General features: G+C 41.1%; 1 protein-coding gene across 2 annotated transcripts in view; it reads left to right on the forward strand.

Moving 5' to 3' along the window:
* The window catches only part of OCLN (occludin), a 56,342-nt gene extending 33,010 nt beyond the window's left edge, over positions 1-23,332 (forward strand). For both annotated transcript variants that reach the window (XM_043586464.1, XM_043586383.1), the window contains exons 5-9: positions 8,191-8,336; positions 14,780-14,995; positions 18,195-18,366; positions 19,520-19,561; positions 21,480-23,332. In XM_043586464.1, the coding sequence (XP_043442399.1) occupies positions 8,191-8,336; positions 14,780-14,995; positions 18,195-18,366; positions 19,520-19,561; positions 21,480-21,581 (678 nt within the window). In that variant the 3' untranslated portion in view covers positions 21,582-23,332. The remainder of the gene's footprint in view (positions 1-8,190; positions 8,337-14,779; positions 14,996-18,194; positions 18,367-19,519; positions 19,562-21,479) is intronic.
* Positions 23,333-27,776: the final 4,444 nt, after the last annotated feature.

A 27,776-nucleotide genomic window follows, 5' to 3' on the forward strand; every position in this document is an offset into this window, starting at 1 on the left:
ATTAATTCACTGTATTCTGTAGACATGGTCTCTGTGAGTACTTGTGCTTTTTTGAAGTTAGTCTCAATAGTGAGTCTGAGTCATTCTTTTGGTTGGTTAGGTGTGCTTTTTCTCCTCAGCCTCTTAGCGTGTCTGTGTTTCTTTCTGGTGTCTTGTTTCCCCTTTTTTTTAATGTTTATTTTTGAGAGAGAGAATGAGTGGGGGAGGGGCAGCGAGAGAAGGGGACAGAGGATCAGAAGGGGGGTCTGGGCTGATGGCAGAGAGCCCAGTGCGGGGCTCGAACTCAGGAACCGTGAGATCGTGACCCGAGCCGAAGTCAGACGCTTCACCGACTGAGCCACCCCAGTTGTTTTTCTCTTTTTGAAAGTCTGGGGTGGGGTGGGGTGCCACTGCCAGCACCTCGTCAAGTAGAACCCAGTTAAGGGAAGCCAACTGGTCCCCGCTGGGTGGGTTTCTGCTGCCTGCAGTGTCCCTCCCCCTTCACTTAGGTCTCCTCCCCACCGGAGGGCCCCGGGGTGGGAGTCTGCTGGATCAGCCCTCCTGCCTGGCCCGAGAGTCCACTGGGCTTCCGAGCCGCATCTCCAGCCTTGATGGACTCTCAAACTTTTCTTTCCCGTCAGTAATTAAAAGACAAATTTTACTTCCTTAATGTTTCACTCCGCTTTCTTTTGACCCTAATTTCTTAGAGCTTTTCCTTTGTTTTTTTTTAATTTGTTAAAAATGTTTTATTTTTGAGAAACAGAGAGACAGCATGAGTGGGGGAAGAGCAGAGAAAGAGGGAGACACAGAATCCGAAGCAGGCTCCAGGCTCCGAGCTGTCGGCACAGAGCCCGACGCAGGACGCGAGCTCACGAGCTATGAGATCATGACCTGAGCTGAAGTCGGACACCCAACCGACTGAGCCACCCAGGCGCCCCTTTTCTTTTCTTTTTTTTTTTTTACTTTTTTAAAAATGTTTTATTTTATTTTTGAGAGACAGAGACAGCATGAGTGGAGGAAGAGCAGAGAGAGAAGGAGACAGCTTTTCTTAAGTTATTGGAGGAAAATTGTTCACCGTTGGCTCTATAGCATTAAGCCTCATTTTTCTCTGGTTCTAAAGCTTTAAAAATTTATTACAGTCATTAGAATGATTGGTTTTGTTTGCTTGTTTTAAAGAACTTTAGCTAGGGGCGCCTGGGTGGCTCAGTCCATTGAGCATCTTTGGCCTGGGTCGTGATCTCACCATTTGTGAGTTCAAGCCCCACGTCGGACTCGCTGCTGTCAGTGCAGAGCCTGCTTCAGATCTTCTGTCCCTCTCTCTGCCCTTCTCCCCCCACCCCCTTAAAAATAAATAAAACATTAAAAAAAAAACAGGGGCGCCTGGGTGGCTCAGTCGATTAAGCGGCCGACTTTGGCTCAGGTCATGATCTCGCGGTCCGTGAGTTCGAGCTCCGCGTCGGGCTCTGTGCTGACAGCTCAGAGCCTGGAGCCTGTTTCCGATTCTGTGTCTCCCTCTCTCTGACCCTCCCCCGTTCATGCTCTGTCTCTCTCTCTGTCTCAAAAATAAATAAATGTTAAAATAAAAAAAAAAAAAAAAAACAAGCCACATCATCAGGTTTTGTGGGTGGGCTGGGCAACCTGTCCACAATACAGTGAAGCTCAGAAATCCATTTGCTCACCCCAGGAACACAGGCTGAAGACTCCTTGTGTAAATCACTATCACCTGGTCAGGCCCTACTGGGGCTTCCCCCCTTTCTGTCCTTTGAAAGCAGCAGGTTTATACTCACTTGTCATCGGTTATATGAGGAACGCAGTATTTTTGCTTCTTTGGGAAAAATGAAGTATAAACAGGAAACAAATACCTTACTCCTTGTTTTTACAAATACATTTCACCTCGGCCTCTAGATTCTTAGGCTCCTTTTTAAAGACAAAGACTACTGCTTATTCCTCTTTGGGCCTGGCTGGGGATTTTTTTTTTTTTTTTAATCTGCAATGCATCATAAATTTGCATGCCCTTCTTGCAGCGGCCATATTAATAATTAATCTTCCCTCCATTGTTCTAACTTGAATATGTGTTCTGGCAAAACAAGTGCGCTGCCTCGGAATTTTTTGTGCATGTGTGTAAAAAAAGGTTTAAGAAATGGGAGCCCTGTGCTGGAGGGTGAAGTTGGTCAGGCTAGTCCAGTTCTGCTGACTCTAAGAGATAAAGGTCAGCTCAGAGCAGCTCCATTTGATAAGACGTTCGAATATACACAGTGTAGAAGTACAGCAGTAATAAATAAGGTAACCTTTAGGCAACAACTCTGGGCTCCTGATTTGTGCCAGGTACTGTGCTGGGCTCTGGAAACCCCAAGGGGAAGGTAGGAGGCTGCCCAGGTTGCGATGGTGGATTGTCACAGAGGCTTTCACGTGAGTGGTGTATTTAAGTCCCACATGACCATTTACTCGGTGTAGGTCCTTGGGAAAGTTGGCATAGTTTCCTCATTTCTAAAAAGGGAAAAATAGTACTTAACCTGTAAGGCCGAGCCTACTAAACCATCTGTCAGTTCATTGTTTGGCACATTGTAAGCAGGCAGGCAGCGGTGGCTTTGAGAAAGCGCACTGCCCCCTGGAGTTAGAGACCATGGGAGCAAGCCATCATACTGTGTGGGGGCAGTTGTTCCGCAGTGCACGAGTGCTCTGGTGGGAGGCTTGTGTGCACAGGTGTTCAGGGAGCTAGGCGGACAGGTGGGTGCCTCTCCCAGCAGAGACATGTGTGCAAAGCCTCCAGGGAGTAGTGAGCCAAGACTTGAAGCTCAATTAAGGATTAGCTGGCAAAGAAAGGGGAAGGACATTCCATTCCAGGCTGTAAGAAGTTTACAAGGACACCCAGGCATCTTTTTTTTTTAATAAAGTTTTGGTTTCAGCTTTGCCAGAGTCAGTAGAGCTTTGCAGTCTCCGTTCAGGTTGTAAAGGGGGAAAACCTGGAAAAGGATTAAATGGGTTTTTAAGAAAAGGAGGTCGTTTTAAATTCTGATGAAGTGTCCAGAATAAGAATAGACCTTTGACTTGGCAACGCATGTGCCTGTGAAGCTTGGCTGATGGTGTCAAGTCCTAGGGAATTCAGTGGGAGCCAAGAGTGGTTCCCACCTGTCCCTGTCCCTGCTGTGGTGACATCTAAGCACACTCCCTTGCAACCTACCCACTGGTTTCCCAGTTGCAGACAGACTCCACTTTCAGAAGAAAATCATTCCATTCTTTTCTTTAAACAATCAAGAATACCTTGTGTTCTGGGGCGCCTGGGGGTCTCATTCGGTTAAGCATCCGCATCTTGGTTTCTGCTCAGGTCATGATGTCATCGTTTCGTGAGTTCGAGCTCTGCATCAGGCTCTGCGCTGACAGCATAGAGCTTGCTTAGGATTCTCTCTCCCCCTCTCTCTCTATCCCTCTCCACTCACACTGTCTGTCTCTCTCAAAAATAAATAAACTTTAAAAAAAGAATACCTCATATACTTAAAGTGGTGCAATAACACATACCTTTCCTTGGTAGGAAAGGAGGAGGTCATGTTTTGATGCTATGCATAATGGAAAACAAAGCATAAAGTGTGTGTGTTTCAGGGAAATACACTGTCTTGATGCTGAACCTAATTGCAAGGATTTATAATAGCAAAATAATCCCATTAAAAGTCTGCTGTCACCTTCAAATACTTACAGAAATTCTTTGTTTAGATCCAGTAGCTTTAATTTCAGAATCCAGCATCTTGTGAGTTTTTACAATGCTCATCAAGGTACTGTGCCAAATATGAGACCTTGTCATCCGATTTGATTGTCAAAAGAATGTTATGAAGTAGGTAGTTTCTCCCCCCACCCCGAGTTTCTTTTTTTCTTAAAGTATAATTAACATACAGTGTTACATTGTACAACATAATGATTCAACAATTTTGCACTTGACTCCATGCTCCTCATGATGTGAAATCACCATTTGTCACCAAGCAAGATTTTTCCAGTCTTATTAACTATACCCTCTATGCTGTATTTTTCATCTTTGTGACTTATTTTGTAACTGGAAGTTTGTACCCCTTATTCCTCTTGAATGTACTTATCCCCCCAACCACCTCCCGTCTAGCAACCGGAAGTTTGTTCTCTGTATTTAAGAGCCTGTTTTTCTTTTTTCTCTGTTTTGTTTCTTAAATTCCATATATGAGTGAAATGATAAGGTATTTTTCTTTATCTGACTTATTTCACGTAGTGTAATATCAAGTCCATTCATGTCGTTGCAAATGGCCAGGTCTCGTTCTTTTTTATGGCAGAGTAATATTATTCCATTGTGCATGTATGTCACATCTTCTTTACCTGTTCATCTGTCAGTGGAGATTTTGGTTGCTTCCGTGTCTTGGCTATTGTAAATAATGCTGCAGTAAATGTAGAGGTGCATGTATCTTTTCAAATTAGTGTTTTTATTTTTGTTGAGCAAATAGCCACTAGTGGACTTCCTGGATCATATGGCCTTTCTGTTTTTAATTCTTTGAGGTACCTCCATACTGTTTTTCAAAGAGGATACATCGGTTTGTATTCTCTCCTGTAGTGCACAAGGGTTCCTATTTCTCCACATCCTCGCCAATTTCTTATCTTTTTGTTATTATTTTTTGGTGTTTTGTCTTTTTATTACTTCTTTTTTATTTTAGCCATTCTGACAGGTGTAAGGAGATACCTCATTTTGGTTTTGATTTGCATCTCCCTGATGATTTGTGATGTTGAACCTCTTTTCATGTGTCTGTTGGCCATCTGTTTGTCTTTTTGGGAAAAATGCTTAACAGGTCCTCGACCCATTTTTTAATCAGATTATTTGGTTTTACTTGATGTTTAGTTGTGTAAGTTCTTTATATATTTTGGATATTAATCCCTTATTAGATATATCATTTGCAAAAATCTCCCAATTCAGTGGGTTGCCTTTTTGTTTTGTTAATTGTTTCCTTTGTTGTCCAAAAGCTTTCTATTTTGGTGTCGTCCCAGTAGTTTATTTTTGCTTTTGTTTGTCTTACCTCAGGAAATATATCTAGAAAAATGTTTTCGTGGCTGATGCCTAAGAGATGACTGCCTATGTTTTCTTCTGGGAGTTTTATGGTCTCACAATCGGGTCTTTAGGCCATTTGAGTTTATTTTAGTGTATGTTGTAAGAAAGTGGCCCAGTTTCATTCTTTGGCACGTAGCTGTCCATTTTTCCCAGTGGCATTTGTTGAAGAGACTGTGTTTTCCCCATTGCATATTTTGGCCTCCTTTGTCGTAGATTAATTGACCATATAAGTTTGGGTTTGTTTCTGGACTCTCTGTTCTGTTCGACTGATCTATGTGTCTGTTTTGGTGCCAGTACCGTATGATTTTGATTACTTCAGCTTTTTAGTATATTTTGTAATCTGGAATTGTGACACCTCCAGCTTTCTTCTTTCTCAAAACTGTTTTGACTATTGGGAGTCTTTGTGTTTCCATACAAATTTTGGTATTATTCTAGTTCTGTGAACAACGCTGTTGATATTTTGATAGGGATTGCATTACATCTATAGATTGCTTTGAGTAGTATGGACATTTTAACAATATTGGTTCTTCTGATCCATGAGCATGTAACATCTTTCCATTTGTTTGTGTCATCTTCAAGTTCTTTCATCAATTTTTTTTATGGTTTTTGGAGTACAGGTCTTTCACCTCTTGGGTTAAATTTATTCCTTAGGTATTTTTTATACCTGTTGGTGCAATTGTAAATGGGAATGTTTTCTTAATTTCTCTTTCTGCTACTTCATTATTAGTGCATAGAAATGCAACATGGGTGGCTGGGTAGCTCAGTTTGTTAAGCGTCTGACTCTTGGTTTCAGCTCAGGTCATGATCACATGGTTTGTGAGTTCAAGCCCCACATCGAGTTCTGCACTGACAGTGTGGAGCCTGCTTGGGATTTTCTCTCTCTCCCTCTGTCTCCACCCCTCCTGCTCACTTGCTTGCTCTGTCTCTCTCTCAAAATAAACTTTTTTTTTTTAAAAAGGAGTGTTTAAAAAAAGAAAAAGAAACGCCACAGATTTCTCTATAATGATTTTGTATCTTGCAACTTTACTGGATTCATTTATTCTAGTAGTATTTTGGTGGAGTCTTTAGGGTTTTCTATATGTACAATCATGTCACCTTCGAATAGTGAAAGTTTACTTCTTACCAATGTGAATGCCTTTTACTTCTTTTTCTTGTCTGCTGCCGCTATGACTTCCAGTACTATGTTGAATAAAAGTGGTAGTTTCCCTATTTCTTGAAGAAAAGAGACAGACTTTCTAGAACTTGTCGTTGGCAGATCTAGAGTGAGCTCAAGTTAATCTCATGTCATTGTTTTCGTTACCAAGCTAAACCAGTAATTTCCTCCTTAGTTTTGAAAAGTTGCTCTTTTTCACATTACTAATTTTTGTGGAGTTACTTTTAATTTTTCCCACACCTTATTTCTATTACTTTGTAACAACTAAGTGACTTACCTGGGTTTCTCAGTAATTATTTGCAGAGTAATATATAACAACTTAAAGATTGGAAATGAAATAGAAAGTGTTGGATCTACCACCTGAACTCCAACAGTCAATATTGGGAATTTAGGGGCTTCTAGCTGGCTCAGTCAGACGGGCATGTGACTCTTGATCTCAGGGTTATGAGTTCAAGCCCCATGCTGGATATAGAGATTACTGAAAAAATAATAAATAAGTAAACTTTGTAAAAAATGTTGTGAATCTAATTGGCAATGCTTACTGATATTTAAATTTTTCTCCGACAGATCCTTTGGGAAATCTTTCACGTTAACAGTGCATAATCTCAATGTGTGTTACCTTCTAGGACAAATTCACTTACACGTCAGAATGGAATAGGTAGTAAAGTAGAGAAGGAAGGCAGTGATCGTGGACTCTACTGTGTAGGCTATTAAGAATAGAGGCATTGAGAATGTATGTTAAAGGAAAATAAATCTCTTATTAAAGAACTGTAGCACCTGGTGCACCTGGGTGGCTCAGTTCATTAAGCATCCGACTTTGCCTGTGGTCATGATCTCTTAGTTTGTGAGTTTGAGCCCTGCATTGGGCTCTGTTCTGACAGCTCAAAGCCTGGAGCCTGCTTTGGATTCTGTGTGTGTATGTGTGTACGTGTGTGTGTTTGTCTCTCTCTCTCTCTCTCTCTCTCTCAAAAATAAAGATTAAAAAAACAAAACAAAAAAAGAACTATAGCAGAAATCATCAGTTTAAGCTTCTTAATTTCTTCTGTGGTTTTAACATTACATATTTAGTGTGGATGGGTTAAGAGATCCAGTGTCTTTTGGGGAGCCTGGCTGGCTCAGTCGGTTAAGCATCCGACTTCGGCTCAGGTCATGATCTTGCAGCCTGTGAGTTCGCGCCCCGCGTGGGGCTCTGTGCTGACAGCTCAGAGCCTGGAGCCCGTTTCAGATTCTGTCTCCCTCTCTCTCTGCCCCTCCCCCGTTCATGCTCTGTCTCTCTCTGTCTCAAAAATAAACAAACGTTAATAAAAAAAAAAAAAAAAGAAGAAGAAGATCCAGTGTCTTTTGTCCAATATTAGTGGTTTTCCAAGTGTGGTGCCCAGACTACAGCATAAACATTACCTTAAAACTTGCTAGAAATGAAAATTCTTGCCTAATCCAGACCTAGCCTAGAAAAAATGAGATTAGGGGCATCTGGGTGTCTCAGTCAGTTAAGCATAGCACTCTTGATTTCAGTCAGGTCCTTATCTCCTAGTTCAAGGGTTCGAGCCCTGTGCATCAGGTTCCACACTCACAGTGTGGAACCTGCTTGGGATTCTGTCTTTCTGCCCCTTCCCTACTTTGTGCATGAGCATGCTCTCTGTCTCACAAAAATAAATAAATAAACTTAAAACGATAAGATTAATCTTTCTAATGTGGGGTGGAACAATTACCATGGATAATGATTCTGCCTAATCACATCAGGATAAGAGTCAGGTCATTGTGATTTTTTTTTTCCTTTTTTGTAATTCATTCTGGACTTGTTAAGCTAACGAATTGGCATCATTTGTGTGTTGGTAACAATACTGATTTGATTGTTTACCCTAACAAGGTAGTCATTACAGGTTAATAGTATTTAATGAGCCCAATAAGTATTAGGTAATTTTATATCTGATATTTTTCTTCCATTTCTTTCCCCTTTAAATTACAGGCTCAATGATAATTGTATCTCTTGGGTCTGTTTCTGTAGGTTAAAAATATTTCTGCTGGCACACAAGACATGCCTCCTCCCCCTTCTGACTATGTGGAAAGAGTGGACAGCCCCATGGCTTACTCCTCCAACGGTAAAGTGAATGACAGGAGGTCATATCCAGAGTCTTCCTATAAATCAACACCGTAAGTAGCAGCTTCCTTCTTCAGGTAGAATGAGTCTAAACAAAAATGAATATTTGCTGGTGTTGATAAATCAGTTCTTGTTGTGCCATTTGCCTTAAAAAACAAACAACACAAAACAGAAAAACACTTTCCCAAAGACTGGAGACTGATGTTGGCCTTGTTGGTGGAGGCTTGCAGCTACTTGGGTGATGAGGGGAGAGGGGCTGTGAGTTGGTGGGGTCTTTTTCCCCATCTAAGCTGAAAGTGCTTCTTTTTTCTCTCGTTGGTTTAATAGAGAAAGCATAAGTTGGGTTTTTTTCCACTCTAAAAACATGGTTCTCTTTCTGATTCTGGTTTTGAGGTTGAGGTGAGGGTCAAGGACATTACTGATAGTGGAACTGTGTGTGGTTGTGTCTCTCCTTGCCTGTCAGTGTTAGAGCTCATTTAATGGAAAGGGAAGATTGCTGGTTGATCTACCCTTAGCCACATACATTTTTATTAAAGGAGCAGACCTTGTTTGAATTCAGGAATTCTGAGATCTCACTTGCTGTGCTAGATCCTTCATGTCCTGGGGGATGTGAAACTGATGAGGCCTCCACGTTTAGAGTTACAAGTAGCGTAAAAAACCTCACAGTGAGTTTCTGGCCCAGCCGCCATTATGGTTACTGAAATGGTATCTCCATGGTGGTTTTAGTTTACCCTAAAGCCTGATTCTAATTCATCCTAATGACTAGTGAAGGAGGGGGTTTGGAGAGACTGTTACTGACTGGATGTGATTTTTGCCAGGGGATGATAAATTGCTCTTCTTTTTTTTTTTTTTTTTTAAGATTTTTTTTAATGTTTATTCATTTTTTGAGAGAGAGACAGAATGAGAATGTGGGAGGGCAGACCGAGGGAGACAAAGAATCCCAAGCAGGCTCCAGACTCTGAGCTGTCAGCACAACACCCCATGTGGGGCTCGAACTCAGGAACCGCAAGATGATGACTTGAGCCAAAGTCGGACACTTAACCAACTGAGCCACCCAGGCACCCCTAAAGATTTTATTTATTTATTTATTTTTTAACGTTTTATTTATTTTTGAGACAGGGAGAGACAGAGCATGAACAGGGGATGATCAGAGAGGGGGAGACACAGAATCTGAAACAGGCTCCAGGCTCTGAGCTGTCAGCACAGAGCCCGACGCGGGGCTCGAACTCACGGACCGCGAGATCATGACCTGAGCCGAAGTTGGATGCTTAACCGACTGAGCCACCCAGGCGCCCCTAAAGATTTTATTTTTAAGTATTCTCTACACCCAGCGTGAGACTCAAACTCATAACCCCAAGACTGAGTTGCATGCTCCACTGACCGAGCCAGCCAGGCGCCCCATCTTCTTATATATGTAATTCTAGAACTCCAAATTCCTTTGTAGACTGAAAAAAAAAACAAACAAAAAAAACACCTTTCCTTTAATTGCTTTGATTGTTTTACATTAAAGGTGTATCTGCTGGAAACCTTTCAAAGTTTTATCCACAGCTCCCTGCCCCACCTCCTTTTAATGGGGCAGTTAATATAGAGATCAACCCTGAGTGTGCGGTAGTTTGGGCGCCTAGAACCCCTTAAGGTGACACCAGCAGCTGAGTTAATTATGGACTCAGTTTGAGACAGTAGGTTTTATTATTACCCTGGAGTGGAATGTGGGAAACACACTGTCAGTTTGCCTTACCCTCGATACATATTTTGTTTTGGTCTTCACAATTGACCTTCCTGTTGCTATCAGTTGTGAATGATTTGGAGGAGAAGCATTTTCTCTCTTCTCCTTCTGTGTGGATTTTGACACAAATCCAAAGCACTTGAGGCTGTGAGGGGCAAGGATATACCCGGTAGAGACACAGTCCTTTTAAAAGTTTCAGGCTAGGAGTTGCGTGACTTCTGTGCATACATGAGAAATATTTATAATGCATCTTGTGGCCAGCTGTGTCTCTAATTGTAAAGCCTGAATGGTTACATAGCATTCCACATGCTGTCTTTTCATGAAAACCAAGATATTTTCACAAGTTCATTTGGAACCATTGAAAAATCTTAGCTTAATTCTTGAATAAGCCAGTACCTTTGTAATGTGAAATCTTAAATGGACAGAAGGATAGCTTTTGTCCCCAGCTACCTAGTTCCTCTTCCTAGGAGCAGCTGGTGTTACCAGTTTCTTTTATATAACCTTCCAGAGGCTATTTTAAAATAAATATGCTGGCCAAAATGTACATTACTTATATTTTCCTTTAAAAAAATACAAGCATAGGGGCTCCTGGGTGGCTCAGTCGGTTGAGCGTCCAACTTCGGCTCAGGCTATGATCTCGTGTTCCATGAGTTCAAGCCCCGCATCAGGCTCTGTGCTGACAGCTCAGAGCCTGGAGCCTTCTTCAGATTCTGTGTCTCCTTCTCTCTCTGCCCCTCACCCGCTTGCACCCTGTCCCTCTCCCTCTCTCAAAACATAAACATCAAAAAAGAAAAAGAGAATGGCATGATCTAGAAACTCAGAGGCTAGCAAGGCTCCTGTTGTTCTGTGGGCTTTATTGTCGTTAGAGCAGAATGGTCATCCACATTTTCCAGGCTACGCTAACTGAACTGCCAGCATAGGATTTGGAAAATGGAATGCCCTCTTCCAAAGCTTACATATACAACCTGTTGAAAGATTCTTGATTAGCCCTTTTTGGATCATTGTCTTTCCTGAGGCCAGGGAGATGGAGTTCTCTGATGGACAAGGCTTAGATATTCCCCCCGATAATGGTGACAGTTCTGAAGTACCATGTACGTCATGGACATTATGCTCATAGGACACTGATGTTGATCATGCATTGTTTCTGTTCCCTCACTGATAATGGGTGTCATCAGAATTCTTGTGAAGGTGTTTTCAATTCATTAATGATCCTGAACACCTGCCAGGTACACAGTAGGGGAGCTGCCCCTGGAATAGCAAATCCTTGTTGTCATGGAGGTTGCAATCTATCAGGGACAGAAGACAGTGCACAGTAGCTACACTGAGAGTCAGGACAAGATAGGAACACCAAATGCATGTGAGAGGGTGTGTGTGTGTGTGTGTGTGTGTGTGTGTGTGTGTGTGTATGTGAATAAAACAAATGAATAAAAAAGACAATACAAAAGGGTGAACTTCTGGACTTGGATACTGAGTTGGATACCAGGGAAAGTATACAGTTGGTTGCCTCTTCTGGGGTATGCAGATTATGACCTAACAGGATTTGTATCTAAAAGTGGGTTCAAGGGCACCTGAGTGGCTCAGTTGGTTAAGTGTCCGACTCTTTCTTTCTTTTTTTAATGTTTATTTATTTTTGAGAGAGAGAGAGGGAGAGACAGAGTGTGAGTCAGGGAGGGGCACAGAGAGAGGGAGACACAGAATCCGAAGCAGGCTCCAGGCTCTGAGCTGTCAGCAGCCCGACGTGTGGCTTGAACTCAAACTGTGAGATCATGTCCTCAACTGAAGTCGGACGCTCAACTGACTGAGCCACCTAGGCACCCCTAAGCGTCTGACTCTTGATTTCAGCTCAGGTTATGATCTCATAGTTTGTGAGTTCTAGCCCCACATCAGGCTCTGTGCTGACAGTGCAGAGCCTCTCTTCCTCTCTCTCTCTCTGCTTCTCCCCTGCTTGTGCTCTCTCTCTCTCTGGAAATAAACTTAAAAAATAAAAGAAATAAAAAAGAAATAAAAGTAGGCTCAAAGATTATTGGCAGTACAAAAATTCTCTAACTCTTGAATTTATATATATTTGCTAAGCATTTTGTTTTTAGGTTTTATGCCATATCAAGTAAGTTATCCTCTAGAGTTTCAAAGTATGTAGGAGAATGGGAGGTGGAAAGCTCCCAAAGTCGGGATTTATAATATAAGTATCTAACACAATTATGAGAGGATGCCCATTTTAATGTTTTAGGTTTTGTTCTTTTCTAATTTGTTTTGCTTTTTAGTTTTCTCCTCCTCTAGTCCCTACTCCCTCAAATAAGCCTTCTGCATTCCCACAACGAGGAGCATAATACCAGGCAGTTTTGGCAGAGTGTCTAGGAACTTGTTACTCATTGACTCATGGAGAAAATCACATTTTCCCTCCTTTAGATGTAGCGTTAATATAGCACCCTAAGCCTCAGGAACCTGAATACATTCCAGCAGCAGGAATAAATCACACCACCACCCCCAACTATGCACACACATCCCAAAGCTTTAGGATTCTACAAGAAATTACTAAGTGTGATTAGAAATCTGAAGACTTTGGGGCACCTGGGCGGCTCAATCGGTTAAGTGTCTGACTCTTGGTTTCAGTTGAGGTCATGATCTCACGGTTTGTAAGATTGAGCCCCGTGTCAGGTTCTGTGCTGACAGCTTGGAGCCTGCTTGGGATTCTCTCTCCTTCTCTCTCTGCCCCTCTCCCACTTGTGCATGCATTCACATGCACACACACTCTGACTCTCTCAAAATAAACATTTAAAAAAAAATCTGAAGATTTTGACAACAGTTAGTATCAAGCAGTTCTGGATCACCTAGAAAATAGAGTACACCTCATAGATGAAGCTCAAGATTATAGTTTCTGTCAAGGTGCCTGGGTGGCTCAGTTAAGTGTCCAACTTCAGCTCAGGTCATGATCTCATGGTTTGTGGGTTTGAGCCCCATGTTGGGCTCTGTGCTGACCGCTCAGAGCCTGGAGCCTGCTTCGGATTCTGTGTCTCCCTCTCTCTCTGCCCCTTACCCACCCCTCACATCCCCCCCCACCAACACACACACACATTCACTCTCTATCTCTTCCATCTCTCTCTCCCTCTCCCTCTCCCTCTCTGTCTCAAAAATAAATGTTTAAAAAAAAAAGATTATAGTTTCTGTAAGTGGAAAAGCAATAAGAAAACAAAAGTCTTGGGGCGCCTGGGTGGCACAGTCGGTTAAGCGTCCGACTTCAGCCAGGTCACGATCTCGCAGTCCGTGAGTTCGAGCCCCGCGTCAGGCTCTGGGCTGATGGCTCAGAGCCTGGAGCCTGTTTCCGATTCTGTGTCTCCTTCTCTCTCTGCCCCTCCCCCGTTCATGCTGTGTATCTCTCTGTCCCAAAAATAAATAAACATTGAAAAAAAAATTAAAAAAAAAAAGAAAACAAAAGTCTTAAGACATTTTTACTAGTTGATTTGAATAGCAGGCCGATGGTGGAAAGTCTCAGGCATGACCTTTGTGTTCTTTCATTGTTCTTCTTGACCTTCTTTAGCTTTGCTATCAGGGAAAGTTAAGTTTCGCATTGCTGTTACTCAGAAGTGCTTTACTGTTGCCACAGCTCTTGGTGTTTTATTCCACGTTTGGCTTCATATTTATGCTTGCGGCACAAACATTTGCACGTAAAATTCCAATGTGGGCGGCGCCTGGGTGGTTCAGTTGGTTGAGTTTCAGACTTGTGATTTCGGCTCAGGTGACAATCTCACAGTTCGTGGGATCGAGCCCTGCGTTGGGCTCTGTGCTGACAGCTTGGATCCTGCTTGGGATTCTCTTTCTGCTCCTCCTCCACTCTTGCATGTATGCACTCTCTCTCAAAATAAATAAGCATTAAAAAAAAAAAAAACCAAGGGGTGTCTGGGTGGCTCAGTCGGTTGAGCATCCGACTTCTGCTCAGGTCATGATCTCACAGTCCGTGGGTTCGAGCCCCACGTCGGGCTCTGTGCTGACAGCTCAGAGCCTGGAGCCTGTTTCAGATTCTGTGTGTCTCCCTCTTTCTCTGACCCTCCCCTGTTCATGCTCTCTGTCTGTCTCAAAAATAAATAAATGTTAAAAAAAAAATTAAAAAAAAACACAAAACTGATGCAATTGGGAAAATAAGTCTAATGATAACACTTCCGGGCCATTCAGTCTACATGGCTGCAGGATTATCACAGCAGTTGTTTAAATTTTTAGTCTCTTTCGTTTTTTCAAGATTGTATCTTGAAAAGAAAGTTGATACACAGGAGTCTAAAATTAGTATTACAATATGCTTACCTCTGAGAATCAGTTTCTGAAAGTAGATATGTACATGCATTTCTCTTGACCGCTTAGCATTCGGTGAAACTGGAAGAACCTGTAGAAAAGAATCCTGAGCATTATTTTCCTGCCTGCCTTTTGTGGAGTAAGTCCCTGGCACAGGTCGGGTGAACACCTCTTCCAGATCAGCCTGGGCTTCCTCAAGTGCAATCTTAGATCCATCCTGCTTAGGAATGTTTACACATGGGCTCCCCTTACATCGGAACCTTAAAGCTACTGGTCTGTCTCAGAGGATCTGAGCTGGTGCGAAACTGAACACGGGAAACTGGGGATCTGCTCCGTGTTGGGAACATGAGCTGCTTACGTGAATGAATGCACTTACGTTTAGATGTCTCTTACTGCTTACTGTGGCTGCTCCTTGTGATTACAGCGCACTTGCTGGCAAAGAGCTGTGGTGTACCTATGACCCCTGAAAAACGATGGCTGTTTTGTTAGGGTGCCTGAGGTGGTGCAGGAGCTTCCAGTGACTTCACCGGTGGACGACTTCAGGCAGCCTCGCTACAGCGGCAGTGGTAACTTTGAGACGCCTTCAAAAAGGGCACCTATGAAAGGAAGGGCGGGAAGGTCCAAGAGGCCAGAGCAGGACCACTATGAAACAGACTACACGACCGGGGGCGAGTCCTGCGACGAGCTGGAGGAGGACTGGATCAGGTACGGGGTCACCTTGTGTTGGAACCACTCGCACATCTGTCTGATGGGTCGCCTGGGCCAGTCAGCTTTGGGGTTTTGCCTGCCAAATTGGAGTTGGGTGGTAGGATATCGTTCCTGCACAGCCAGGACTGGAGATGGTATTTCAAGAGGTTCTTTTCTTTAGTGCTCTTTTGTAATAAAGATTGATGTAGAGGGGATACGTTTGGCTCCATTGCGTCTTAAAAACACTCTCAGTGTCTTTCACAAAATGACTGATGGACTTCACTCTTTACTTGTACCAGTAGTCACCCAAGAAAGGTCTTTCAAATAAATAAAACACAGGTATGGAGGAACTTTTGTTACTGATTATATAATTCCCAGACCAGAGCTATGGCTCTGTTTTGGCATTTACTTTTAAGTTAAGGTTTCATGGGGAGACCAGAGATTCTTTTAAAACTTTAATCCAGAGGACTTTGGCAAACGGTTTTGTAAACAATTAAGTTAACAATTTAGTGTTCTGGCCAAGGTTGTGGTTAAGTTCCTTTGTGTGTTGGTGGTTTAGTTATACTTCATCATCACTAACTATCCTCATGTATGGTGTATAGCCCTTTTATGCCCAAGTGTCCTGAGAAATGGGACATGAATCAGAAACATTTGTGGTCTGGATGGTGGTCAGTCACACCGTTGCTTCTCGAGCTGTGAGAGGTGGGTGGTGTAGCATAGCCTGACATCGCCTCCCTGGTGGTTCTCATACCCGACCTTCCCTTCTTCCCACAAGAGTTCTTGGCCAAGAGGCACCTGGGGGGCTCAGTAGGTTGAGTGTCCGGCTCTTGATTTTGGCTCAGATCACGATCTCATAGTTTGTGGGATCAAGCCTTGCTTGGGATTCTCTCTCTCCTCTCTCTCTGTCTGCCCCTCCCCCTGCTCACGTGCTCTCTCCCTCTCTCTCTCTCAAAATAAATGGATGGACTTAAAAAACAAAACAGAACAAAAAAAGAGTTCTTGGCCACGTTCAGTCGTCTGGCTATAAAATACTTTCCTAACCTGTTTCATGGAAGATTTAAATGAAAAGGTTTTTTTTGTTTTTTTTTTTTTTAATTTTTTTTTTTTTTAACGTTTATTTAGTTTTGAGACAGAGAGAGACAGAGCATGAATGGGGGAGGGTCAGAGAGAGAGGGAGACACAGAATCTGAAACAGGCCCCAGGCTCTGAGCTGTCAGCACAGAGCCCGACTCGGGGCTTGAACTCACGGACCACGAGATCATGACCTGAGCCAAAGTCGGCGGCTTAACCGACTGAGCCACCCAGGCGCCCCCTAAATGAAAAATTTTAAGAAACTGTTTTCTTGTTTCTCTTTTGAGCAGTCATTTAATTTCTCCCCTCTGTAAAATGAAGATAGGAGGCCAATTTCGGTGTAAAAATTGAAATTCCATATTGCTGTGAAGTTCCTACATCATGTGAAACAAGTCAGAGTGTTTCCTCAATGGATTATTAGTAAAGAGCATCACCTGGAAATGTAAAGAATGGCTAGTCTCTTGAGAGATACAAGGGATACAGAATTGCATGCATCGCCAGATTATTTGTACAAGGAGCATGCATTTTTCTACATGTACATTTTAATGTCTGATCTTACCATCAAAGGATTTAAAATAAGCCATTTCTGTGGAGGAAAACAAGTTAAGTTGGAAAAAGAAAAAAGAATCCGAAGACTGTAGTTGGTGGCAGAAAACAACCAGCTACCAGCCAGTTCTTCTGCTGCCGTAGTGATGGGAATGCACTTTGTGTTCCAGTATTCCAGTTTTCACACTTTAAATTCAGGGGTGCCCAGGTGGCTCAGTCGGATGAGCGTCCAACTTCGGCTCAGGTCATGATCTCACGGTTCATGAGTTTGAGCCCCGCGTCGGGCTCTGTGCTGACAGCTTGGAGCTTTTAGGCTGCTTCGGATTCTTGTTTCTGTCTCTCTCTACCCCTCCCCTGCTCATGCTCTGTGTCTCAAAAAAATAAATAAACATTTTAAAAAAAGTAAGATTTTAGACATATTCTATTGTCACGTGGTGTTGTATTTTCAGAATAAATAAGTTCCTATGACTTGAACCTCAAATTTCATAAATGATTTTCAATTTTATTTCTAAAAATTATATTAGCATAGTATTTCTTTTCTAAGTAGACTTCACGCCCAATGCAGAGCCCAATATGAGGCACAATCCTGAGATCAAGACCGAGCTGAGAGCAAGTCAGGTGCTCAACTGACTGAGGCACCCAGGGACACCCCTAAGCATAGTATTTTCTTTTTTAATTTTTTAATGTTTTTATTTATTTTTGAGACAGTGTGTGAGCGAGAGTCAGATGCTTAACCAACTGAGCCACCCAGGTTCCCCTTTTTAAATTTTTTTTAAGTTTGTTTATGTATTTTGAGAGAGAGAGAAAACACAAGTAGGGGAGGACTGGAGAGAGAGGGAGAGAGAGAGAGATTGCCAGGCAGGCTCTGCACTGTCAGCACAGAGTCTAATGCGGGACTCAAACTCAGGAACTGTGAGATCATGACCTGAGCCAAAATCAAGAGTCCGTCACTCATCCAACTGAGTCACCCAGGTGCCCCTAAGCATAGTATTTTTAAAACCATAACCAGTGATGTAGAACTATAATCATTCATTTTTTTTTAAAGTTTATTTGGTTATTGATTGAGGGAGAGAGAGAGTGCACGTAGAGGAGAGGCAGAGAGAGAGAGAGAGGAGAGAAATCCTGAGCAGGTTCCATGCTGTCAGCTCAGAGCCAGATGCTGAGCTCGAACTCCCAACCCATGAGATTATCACCTGAGCCCAAACCAAGAGTTGGACGCTTAACCTTTTTTAATGTTTATTTTTGAGAGAGAGGGGGCGAGTTAGAGCAAGGGAGGGGCAGAGAGAGAGGGAGACAGAGGATCTGAAGCAGGCTCCTCCCTGACAGCAGAGGGCTCAGTGCGGGGGCTGGAACTCAGGAACCGTGAGATCATGACCTGAGCTGAAGTCAGACCCTTAACCAACTGAGCCATTAAGGCGCCTCTAAGTAGAATCATTCTTAAGAGAACTCACTTGCTTCTCACCTTCCTCTCATAAGCAAGAAAAAGAAAACAGGAGAATGTCACTCTCACGTCCCACCAGCTTTATTGTCTTGGCTGAAGAAATACTGGATTTTATGTCTGCTTGAGTCAAAAGTAGTCATTTTCTCACTGAATTTTTAGGGAATATCCACCTATCACTTCAGATCAACAAAGACAACTCTACAAGAGAAGTTTTGACACTGGCCTGCAGGAATACAAGAGCTTACAGGCAGAACTTGATGAAATCAATAAAGAACTTTCTCGTCTGGATAAAGAGTTGGATGACTATAGAGAAGACAGTGAAGACTACATGGTACATTCAAACCTGATAATTGTATATTATATATGATGTCATTCTAATTTATGAAGATACAGTATCCTTTCTATTAATGTTGATTCAGATTTTGCTACTAATTTTTAAATTGATTTCATTGAGAAATAATTGAAGTCCAGTCTCAGATGAAAGTCTTTCCAAATTGAAGAGTGTACTAATGTAGTTAAAAAATAGAAAACAAAAGGCTATGTACATATATCCCTTCCTGTTTAAAATAGCTGGATTATTTTTTCTATTTTAAAACACTGTTCATTCTTTCTGTAAACTATTAAACATTACAGAATTGGGTACAGAAAGATAAACTACCTTAAATTCTGCCTCCTGACTGTCACCAAAATGTTTGTTTAAATATCCCCTTCATGCAAAAGTGCACCTAGACACATACCATCTTTGATAAAAAGTTATCTTTTTTTTCCCCCCGTTTGTCCATGAAAGTTATTCTTTCCTTTTTAATCCCCCTTTCCATACTTTCATAGTGAAGGAAGTCACTATGCATAGACCACACCTAAGAAATGGAGAATTATGTTCCAGCTCTTTAAAGACCGTGTATCTACACAAATTATTTGGAATTCTTGTGCATGAGAAATTGGTTACTTCCTCCCATTTACTTAATCATTCACTTATACCAGTATTGACTCATAGATATATCTATTTTATACGTTGGGTTATAATCCAATACTACTTTACTTTGTTGCTCAAATTATTTATGTATAATATAACACGTTCACTTAACGATATATATAATATGCATACACGGGGTAGTTACTGGGAGCTCAGACCAGTTTCATAACGGGGTATAACCAGATGAGAGCTACACTTGACAGAAGATCTCTGTGGGGTCAGCACGGCCCATGGACCCGCATGGGGAGTGATGAGAAGCAGCAGAACCATTACCTGTCTATGGGAATGGAATGTGAGGAATAGGTCTTAAATTCCTCTGTCCTGGCTTCCTCCAGGCTCTCTTGCTGACTATGTGAATAATAGCTTTAAGGACCTAAAGACTTCATTATTTTAATTTCCTGTATTTGGGGTATTGTTGGCAGTTTTAGCTCCAGAATATGTCATCAGGAATGTCATTTTTGAAAGAGAAGATTCCCCCCTAAACATATTCTATTGTGTTTCTCCTTGATAGGCTGCTGCTGATGAGTACAATAGACTGAAGCAAGTGAAGGGAGTAAGTATTCCAGATTGTAAGATTCTTTCAGAGAGGATATTTCTAGTATGTGTTTTTTATTTAACCTTTGGAATGACTGTGAATACCTAGTCACACAAGCACTGATTATGACAAAAGGCCTTATCATTACAAGGTGAAAACTGTACCTGAGAAGTTAGGGCCTTAATTTCAGTTGTTTGCAACTATAGCCAATACTGATTTTTTAAGATTATTTTATTTTTTTAATGTTTATTTATTTTTGAGACAAAGAGAAAGAGAGAGAGAGACAGAGCACGAGCAGGGGAAGGGCAGAGAGAGAGGGAGACACAGAATCCGAAGCAGGCTCCAGGCTCTGAGCTGTCTGCACAGACCCCGATGTGGGGCTTGAACCCACAAACCACGAGATCATAACGAGCCAAAGTCAGACGCTCAACCGACTGAGCCACCCAGGTGCCCCAAGGTTTTTTTTTAAAGTTGAAGTACACATACAGAAACTTGCACAAATTCTGAGTGCACAACTTGGTAAATTTTCACCAACCACCATATACCTTTGTACCTGGCACCCAGATGAAGAAATATATTTCCTAGTTTCCTAGGCAACCCCCTCTGGAAATCCCCTCCAATTTTTACTCTCCCCACAGATAACTACCATCCTAATTTCTAACATCATAAATGAGTTTTGCCTATTTTGAACTTGATGTAAATGGCATCTATAGTATGTATTTTTCATGTGTAATTTCTTTTGCTCTTTTTGAATACCCATTCATATTTTTGTGTGTGGCTATGGTTCATTTATTTTTACTTGGTAAATAGAAGACAATTGATTCATCCATTCTTTCGTTAGTGAGCCTTTGGTTATTCCTAGATTATGGCTTTTATAATTAATGCAACTTCAAACATTTTTGAATGTGTCTGTGCACATCTGCACACATATGTTAAGGATATATTTGGGAGTGGAATTGCAGGGTCATTGGGTCTGTCTGTCTAACCTTGGCTTAAATAGTGTCAAACAGCTTTCCTGGATTGCCAGTTTATATTCCCACTGAAGTGTGCATATTCCTTTTGCTCCATATCCTTGTAAACACTTGGCGTTATTAATCTTTCTTGATTTAAAGCTTTGTTTTTAAAGGATTATATATTAAAATTTTTTGAGGTCACAAAACACTGTAATTTTAAATGCAAGAGTTTTATATAGTGGGGCACCTGGCTAATTCAGTCAGTAGAACATGACTCTTGATCTCGGGGTTGTGAGTTTAAGCCCCATGTTGGGTATAGAGATTACATAAAAAATAAAAAAATAAAATGAAAGAATATATACTAAAATTTCCTGTCTCTTTACCCATTCTTCCTTTTCCAAGTCAACTGATATCGCCAGTTTTTGTTGTACTAATTTTTGTTTTAAGGATTTTATTTATTTTTAAGTAATTTCTACACCCAGCATGGGGCTTGAACCTACAATCCAGAGACCAAGAGTCACATGTTCCATCCACTGAGCCAGCCAGGCACCCCTGTTTTACTGATTTTTAAAAAAAAAATTTTTTTTTTTAACATTTATTTATTTTTGAGACAGAGAGAGACAGAGCATGAACGGGGGAGGGTCAGAGAGAGGGAGACACAGAATCTGAAACAGGTACTGATTTTTTTTAGATGATGTGTTAGCAGAAAGGTGAGTCAATTTTTGGGGTCACTTTATAAATCACTAGAAATTAGTACATGTTTTGTAAAACTCAGAAGATATGACTAAGCAAAAAGAATCCATTGCCTGTTTGGTCAGAATGGTCAGAGAAACTGCCAGATCACTGCATATTACTCTATTCAACACCCCAACAATTTCATTTGACTAATATTCTGTGGTTTTTTGGCTCACCTCTGCCTTCCTAGCAGCTAACACAACTTGTTTTTATTTTGTTAAGTTTACTTGGCTTTTTTTTCCTCCAAGTCCGCAGATTACAAAAGTAAGAGGAATTATTGCAAGCAGTTGAAGAGTAAATTGTCGCACATCAAGAAGATGGTTGGAGATTATGACAGACAGAAGACATAGAAGGCAGATGATACCACATTGTTTGAGAGATTAAGAAGTTATTTGACATCTCTGCAATGTTGTCAGAAGGCAAAATGACTGGATTCTAACCCAGGAAGACAAACCTTTGTCACATTACATACTTTTGGTGGCTTTACTATCATCAGTTTAATATCATCAGTATTGAAGCATTTTATAAGTAGCTTTTGATAATCAACTGGGCTGAACACTCCAATTAAGGATTCTGTACTTTAAACTTCGGCTCTTATATTGAGGACTGACTATAGGTTGAGGTTTTTAAACCTTGAAGGCAGGTCCCATGGTGAACTGTGCTATGAATTTGCACACTCAGGCAGTGTTTTCTTAACACCTAAGTGCACGCACTGGTTCACATTGGTGATCTCATCCATTCCTCCCAGAAATCTGTTTTCAGAACTGTTATTTATAATCATTTCTTTTCAGGTAGGGAGACTGGGTCCCTGCAGTGAAGGCTCTGAAGTGAATCTGCCTGTTTCCTGGCTTATAGTTTTGGTTAAGTCTGTTTTACGACTTGACTCCATTAATTAAAGTCCCTCGGCCTTTCCCTTAGCTCCTGTGGCTAGTGCATTCTATCAACCTCCCTATTCATTTTTTTTTTTTTTTCTGTGTATAAGTGGTTAAAAGACCTTTTCATTGTTGTGTGCTCTCCAGATAATAAAGATCATGTAAAAATAACACATTGTGAAACTTAAAGATTGTAAATACATACAGGTATTCACTTTTTAAAAATCACAGTTTAAACCTGGTTAGAATTTGGTTGTTATTCTAAAATTCTTTTAAATCTTTTATGGTTTACATGTGTGTTTGTTTCCTTTTTTTAAACCAACTAGGCTTTTTCATTATATCAGAATATCTGATTACATTGCTAATTCAGTTGTGACTTGGATCGTGTCTTAAGAGAATATTCAAGTTCTGTACATATTTTATAAGGTATTAAACCTGGTGTTTTCTTTCATATACTTGTTTGACATCATTCGTGCTGTTGATATGAAGATGTGGAAAATTACACTCAGTTTTATCTGAGTATATAGTTTATTGCGTTAAACTATATTGGTTGCTGTGCTGGTTGCTGAATTTCCCAGTCTTTCAGTTATAAGAAGGCTGATTTGTCTGAGAATACAGCACAATACAACAAAACATCAAATTCTTTCAGATTGTGCCCTTGGTCTCACCTCTTTTTTTTTTAATTAAAATTTTTATTAATAAAGTAAAATTAGCTGATAGTAGTGGGCATATAGCTAGCCAAGTTGATTGTTTTTATCCCCCCCTCCCCCCAGTTTAGAGTGGTTTCTGTGAAAATTTTGGAAGAATAACCTTTAATCATTAGTATGCAATTCAGACATTGTACACAAGTCTGAATCATTTTCCAAAGATAAACCTTAAAATGTTTCTTTTATAACATTGTTCATTTCTTCAAATTGAAGAAATTCTTAATTTTCCATGTGCTGTACATACTTACTACAAAAGGTAGTAGTTTATAGTTTTCGTGCCTTTTGGATTCACACCAAATGGTAAGGACTCTTTTGAGGAACTTAACTCATTATTATGCATGCTAAAATATAAATCTCTTTGTTCTTGGAAGTTCGTGTACTTAGATTATGAAGATGGCAAAATTGCCAGTGTTCTTACAAAATAGTACTGTTCACCTGAATGCAGAAAACCAAATAACATGAGTTTCCATTGTAAACTTGTGTCATAAAGTTGAACTCTGAAATAAAAAAACAAGAAAGTCATTTTTCAAATGTACTTAAAGACTGCTTGGTATTAACTAGCTGGATGTAACTTTAAAGAAGCACCCAGGCATATTTCTAGTTTGGAAAAAGGAGATGTAGGTTAGATGTCAGAAGTCTCTTCCATGTCTGACCTGAGATTCTTTTTAAGGTTTTGTTTTTGTTTTTGTTTTTTATGAAAAAGAGCATGTGTGAGTGGGGGGAGGGAGAATGGGTGAGGAGGGGAGAGAGAGAGAGAGAGAGAGAGAATCCCAAGCAGGCTCCACTCTGTCAGTTCAGAACCCGATACAGGGCTTGAACCCTCAAGGCATGAGATCATGACCTAAGCGGAAATCAAGAGGCAACACTGAACTGAGATATCCAGGTGCCCCTCTGACCTGAGATTCTTATGTGTGCTTCTGTCTTCTATAAAGAACATACCATACGTTCTGTTGTGAAAGGATGTGGTCGTTAGTAAAGGTTAATTGCATACAGTGATTCCCTTACGTAGGTGATTCTGTGATAAAAGGCAAAATCAATATTTTAATTTCTCTTTATCTTGAAAAATTTAAAGAAGTATAGAAAATGAAAAATACAAATATCCAGGGTGCCTGGGTGGCTCAGTTGGTTAAGCATCCAACTCTTGGTTACTGCTCAGGTCGTGATCTCACGATTTGTGGGTTTGAGCCTCACGTCAGGCTCCACGCTGATAGTATGGAGCCTGCTTGGGATTCTCTCTCTCCCTCCCTCTCTCTGCCCCTTCCCTGCTCGCTCTCTCTCTCAAAAATGAATAAACGTAGGGGCGCCTGGGTGGCACAGTCGGTTAAGCGTCCGACTTCAGCCAGGTCACGATCTCGCGGTCTGGGAGTTCGAGCCCCGTGTCGGGCTCTGGGTTGATGGCTCAGAGCCTGGAGCCTGTTTCCGATTCTGTGTCTCCCTCTCTCTCTGCCCCTCCCCCGTTCATGCTCTGTCTCTCTCTGTCCCAAAAAAAATAAATAAACGTTGAAAAAAAAAAAACTAAAAAAAAAAAATGAATAAACTTAAACACATATATCCACCACCAAGAAATGACAGGTGTTAGTTTTGTCATATATGCCTTTTATTTTGTGAAATAAATTTAAGTCTATTGGTACTTATACTAAAAGTTACATTGTATACACACGTGAAATTATCACTTATTCCTTATATCATTCTATTGACCTTATCATTTCTCTTCTCATTTTACAGGAAAGAAAAATAATGTGGTAGATTAGTCCACTGTCACATACTAGCAAGTGATTAAACTAGGATTGGAAGCTTGGTCTATTGAAAATAATAGGCTCTGTACTCCTGTTCTAGGTTGCCTGTCACTAAATTAATGTTTTGGGTAAGAAGTGATTGGTCTGTATGGTGTTAATAAAATCTCGTATTTTAATTGTAAGTGCATTTTAAGTACTTTGAATTAATGTAAAATGCTTCATATGAAATATCTGAATCTGTAAAGATCTGAGTGTGTGTGTGTGTGTGTAAAGAAGGGTAAGAACAGTGGCACCTGGGTGGCTCAGTCAGTTAGGTGTCCAACTCTTGATTTTGGCTCAGGTCATGATCTCACAGTTCATGAGTTTGAGCCCTGAGTCAGGCTCTTTGCTGACAGCTTGGAACCTGGAACCTGCTTCGGATTTTGTGTCTCCCTCTGTCTCTGCCCCTCCCCCACTCATGCTCTCTTGCTCTCTCTCTTAAAAGTAAATAAACATTAAAAAAAAAAAAGACAAATGAATTAGATACAGGGGTGTATTATCCCTTCTGTGTCTCATATTAACATTTCTTTTAATGAGAATAGTTTTCATAAAAATGCCCAAGTAACTTGGGTAGTTTTTAGAAAACACTTAAAATAATGCCACTTTGTGGTTAGAGAAAAGCATGGAAACATAACTGATTTTGTGTGTGTGTGACTGCAACAAAATGTAGGCGTCTCCCCAAGATTTGTAATTGCTGCCACAGGACCAGCTCGCTCTTCCCTGCTTGGGTTGCTGTGTTCTTGCTTTGCCCTCCAGCAATTACTTGACCTTGGACACATTATTTACCCTTCCTCTCCTTCAGTTTGCTTATTTGTGTGAGAGCTATTTGTACCTGATCTCATAGTTGTTATTAAGGTTCATGTGGGACTGAGCTACAGTCCTTGTCGGACAGTGATAAATAAGGGGTCTTATCTCCCAAAGCTGGAAGGTGATGCTTTAAACACGCTTTTAAAAAGCAAAAAGTGTTTTAAGAATGTATGTATCGTCCCAATCCCTATATGCTTGGTCAGTGCTGGGTGCTATAAATTAGGCTATGAATTTACAAACTTAGGCTATAAATTAGGCTGTTATAAATTAGGCTGTAAATTCTTTTGAATTCTAGACAGCTGCATTAGGCTTAGCCACAACTTCATAGATAATGAACAGGTGCTTTAAAAGATGGATTTACATATCAAAATAAGGACTATTAGGTACTGTTAAAAGCAATTGTGCAGGTTTTCAGTGAGTCTTTCTCTGGAATGATTTAGGTTCTATCTAAAGGTATTGGAGGGGTGCCTGGGTGGTTCAGTCAGTTAAGTGTCTGACTTCAGCTCAGGTCATGATCTAATAGCTCCTGAGTTCAAACTCTGTCCTGGGCTCTGTGCTGACACCCAGAGCCTGGAGCCTGCTTCAGATTCTGTGTCTCAGTCTCTCTCTCTCTCTCTCTCTCTCTCTCTCTCTCTCTCTGTCTGCCCCTCCCCTGCTCGTGCTCTCTCTCTCAAAAATAAACATTAAAAAATAAAAATAAAAAATAAAGGCATTGGAATAGGCAGGCTCACCTCTCCCATTCTCCAAAGTTGTACACCCTGAATTTCAGCTTAATAACATGGGCTGAGCTCTTCATAAATTTCTTAACTCAGTGGACTGTGTCCAGCTACCCATGGGCAAAGAACTGTTTCATTCTTCACAGTTGTCCCCGACTTTTACTAGTTGAAACATTAGGCTAGGTTAGATCCATTTCTTTATTCTACCCATTTGCACACAATTAGAATATTATGTCAGTCATAATTATGGCAAGAGATTATAATCCATGGATTTACGCATTTTTTTGTTTTGCCTTAGTACCACTCCTACTTGAGTCAAGATCTACGAATAAAATTTATACAGTTGTTTAAATGATTCAGCCTCTTCTCCACAAATAAGCTTTAAATTTATTGGGAACTCCTGTTCTTTTCCTAGTTTTTCATTAAAAACAAAGGCCTTCCTTAGGGGCTCCTGACTGGCTCAGTCAGTAAAGCATATGACTGTTGATCTCACGGTCGTGAGTCCAAACCCCACAGTGGGTGTGCAGCCTACTTAAAATTTTTTTTAAATGCTTTTTTAATTAAAAAAAGTTGTTCCCAGACTGATGGATAGTGAACATACACAGGATATATACTTGGGACTTGGAGGTGTGGCCACTTGTCCCAAAGGAATGCATCCTGTCTTGGAATATGATGGCCAACCGGAATGGAGGGAAAGAAAAAGGAAAAAGTGGAGTTAATGGAAGGGAGCATAGGGGAAAAGTAAGAAGGGCAAAGAAAAAGTCCTGAAGAGAGTCAACGATGTGGGGGATGCAAAAAATGGCACTAGGATCAGCAGTGCTAATTTCTCCTCTCCTTTTAATTTTTTTGAAAAAAATTTATTTTATTGTTTTAAAATGTTTACTTTTGGAGCACCTGGGTGGCTCAGTCGGTTGAGCATCTGACTTTAGCTCAGGTCATGATCTCACAGTTCTGGAGTTTGAGTGCTGACAGCTCAGAGCCTGGAGCCCGCTTCAGATTCTGTGTCTCCCTCTCTCTCTGCCCCTCCCCCACTTGCATTCCATCTCTCTCTCAAAAATAAAATAAGACATTAAATCTTTTTTTTTTAATTTTTTTTCAACGTTTTTATTTATTTTTGGGACAGAGAGAGACAGAGCATGAACGGGGGAGGGGCAGAGAGAGAGGGAGACACAGAATCGGAAACAGGCTCCAGGCTCTGAGCCATCAGCCCAGAGCCTGATGCGGGGCTCGAACTCCCAGACCGCGAGATCGTGACCTGGCTGAAGTACGACGCTTAACCGACTGCGCCACCCAGGCGCCCTAAATCTTTTTTAAACAAAAAATAAGTAAACATTAAAAAATACTTTTAGAGAGAGAGAATCCCAAGCAGGCTTTGTGCTGTCAGCACAGAGCCCGAGAGCAGGGCTCGAACCCATGAACTGGGAGATCATGACCTGAGGTGAGATCAAGAGTCAGACACTTTACCACCTGAGCCACACAGGCGCTCCCTTAAAGATTTTATTTTTAATCTCTACACCCAATGTGGGGCTCAAACTCACAACCCTGAGATCAAGAGTCACATGCTCTACCAACTGTGCCAACCAGTCACCCCTCTTCCTCTCCTTTTTATAATTTTAAAAAGTTTTTATATATTAATTTTCAGAGAGAGAAAGAGAGGGTGAGCAAGTG

This window comes from Prionailurus bengalensis, chromosome A1 (assembly GCF_016509475.1).
Source record: "Prionailurus bengalensis isolate Pbe53 chromosome A1, Fcat_Pben_1.1_paternal_pri, whole genome shotgun sequence".
Classification (NCBI taxonomy): Eukaryota; Metazoa; Chordata; class Mammalia; order Carnivora; family Felidae; genus Prionailurus; species Prionailurus bengalensis.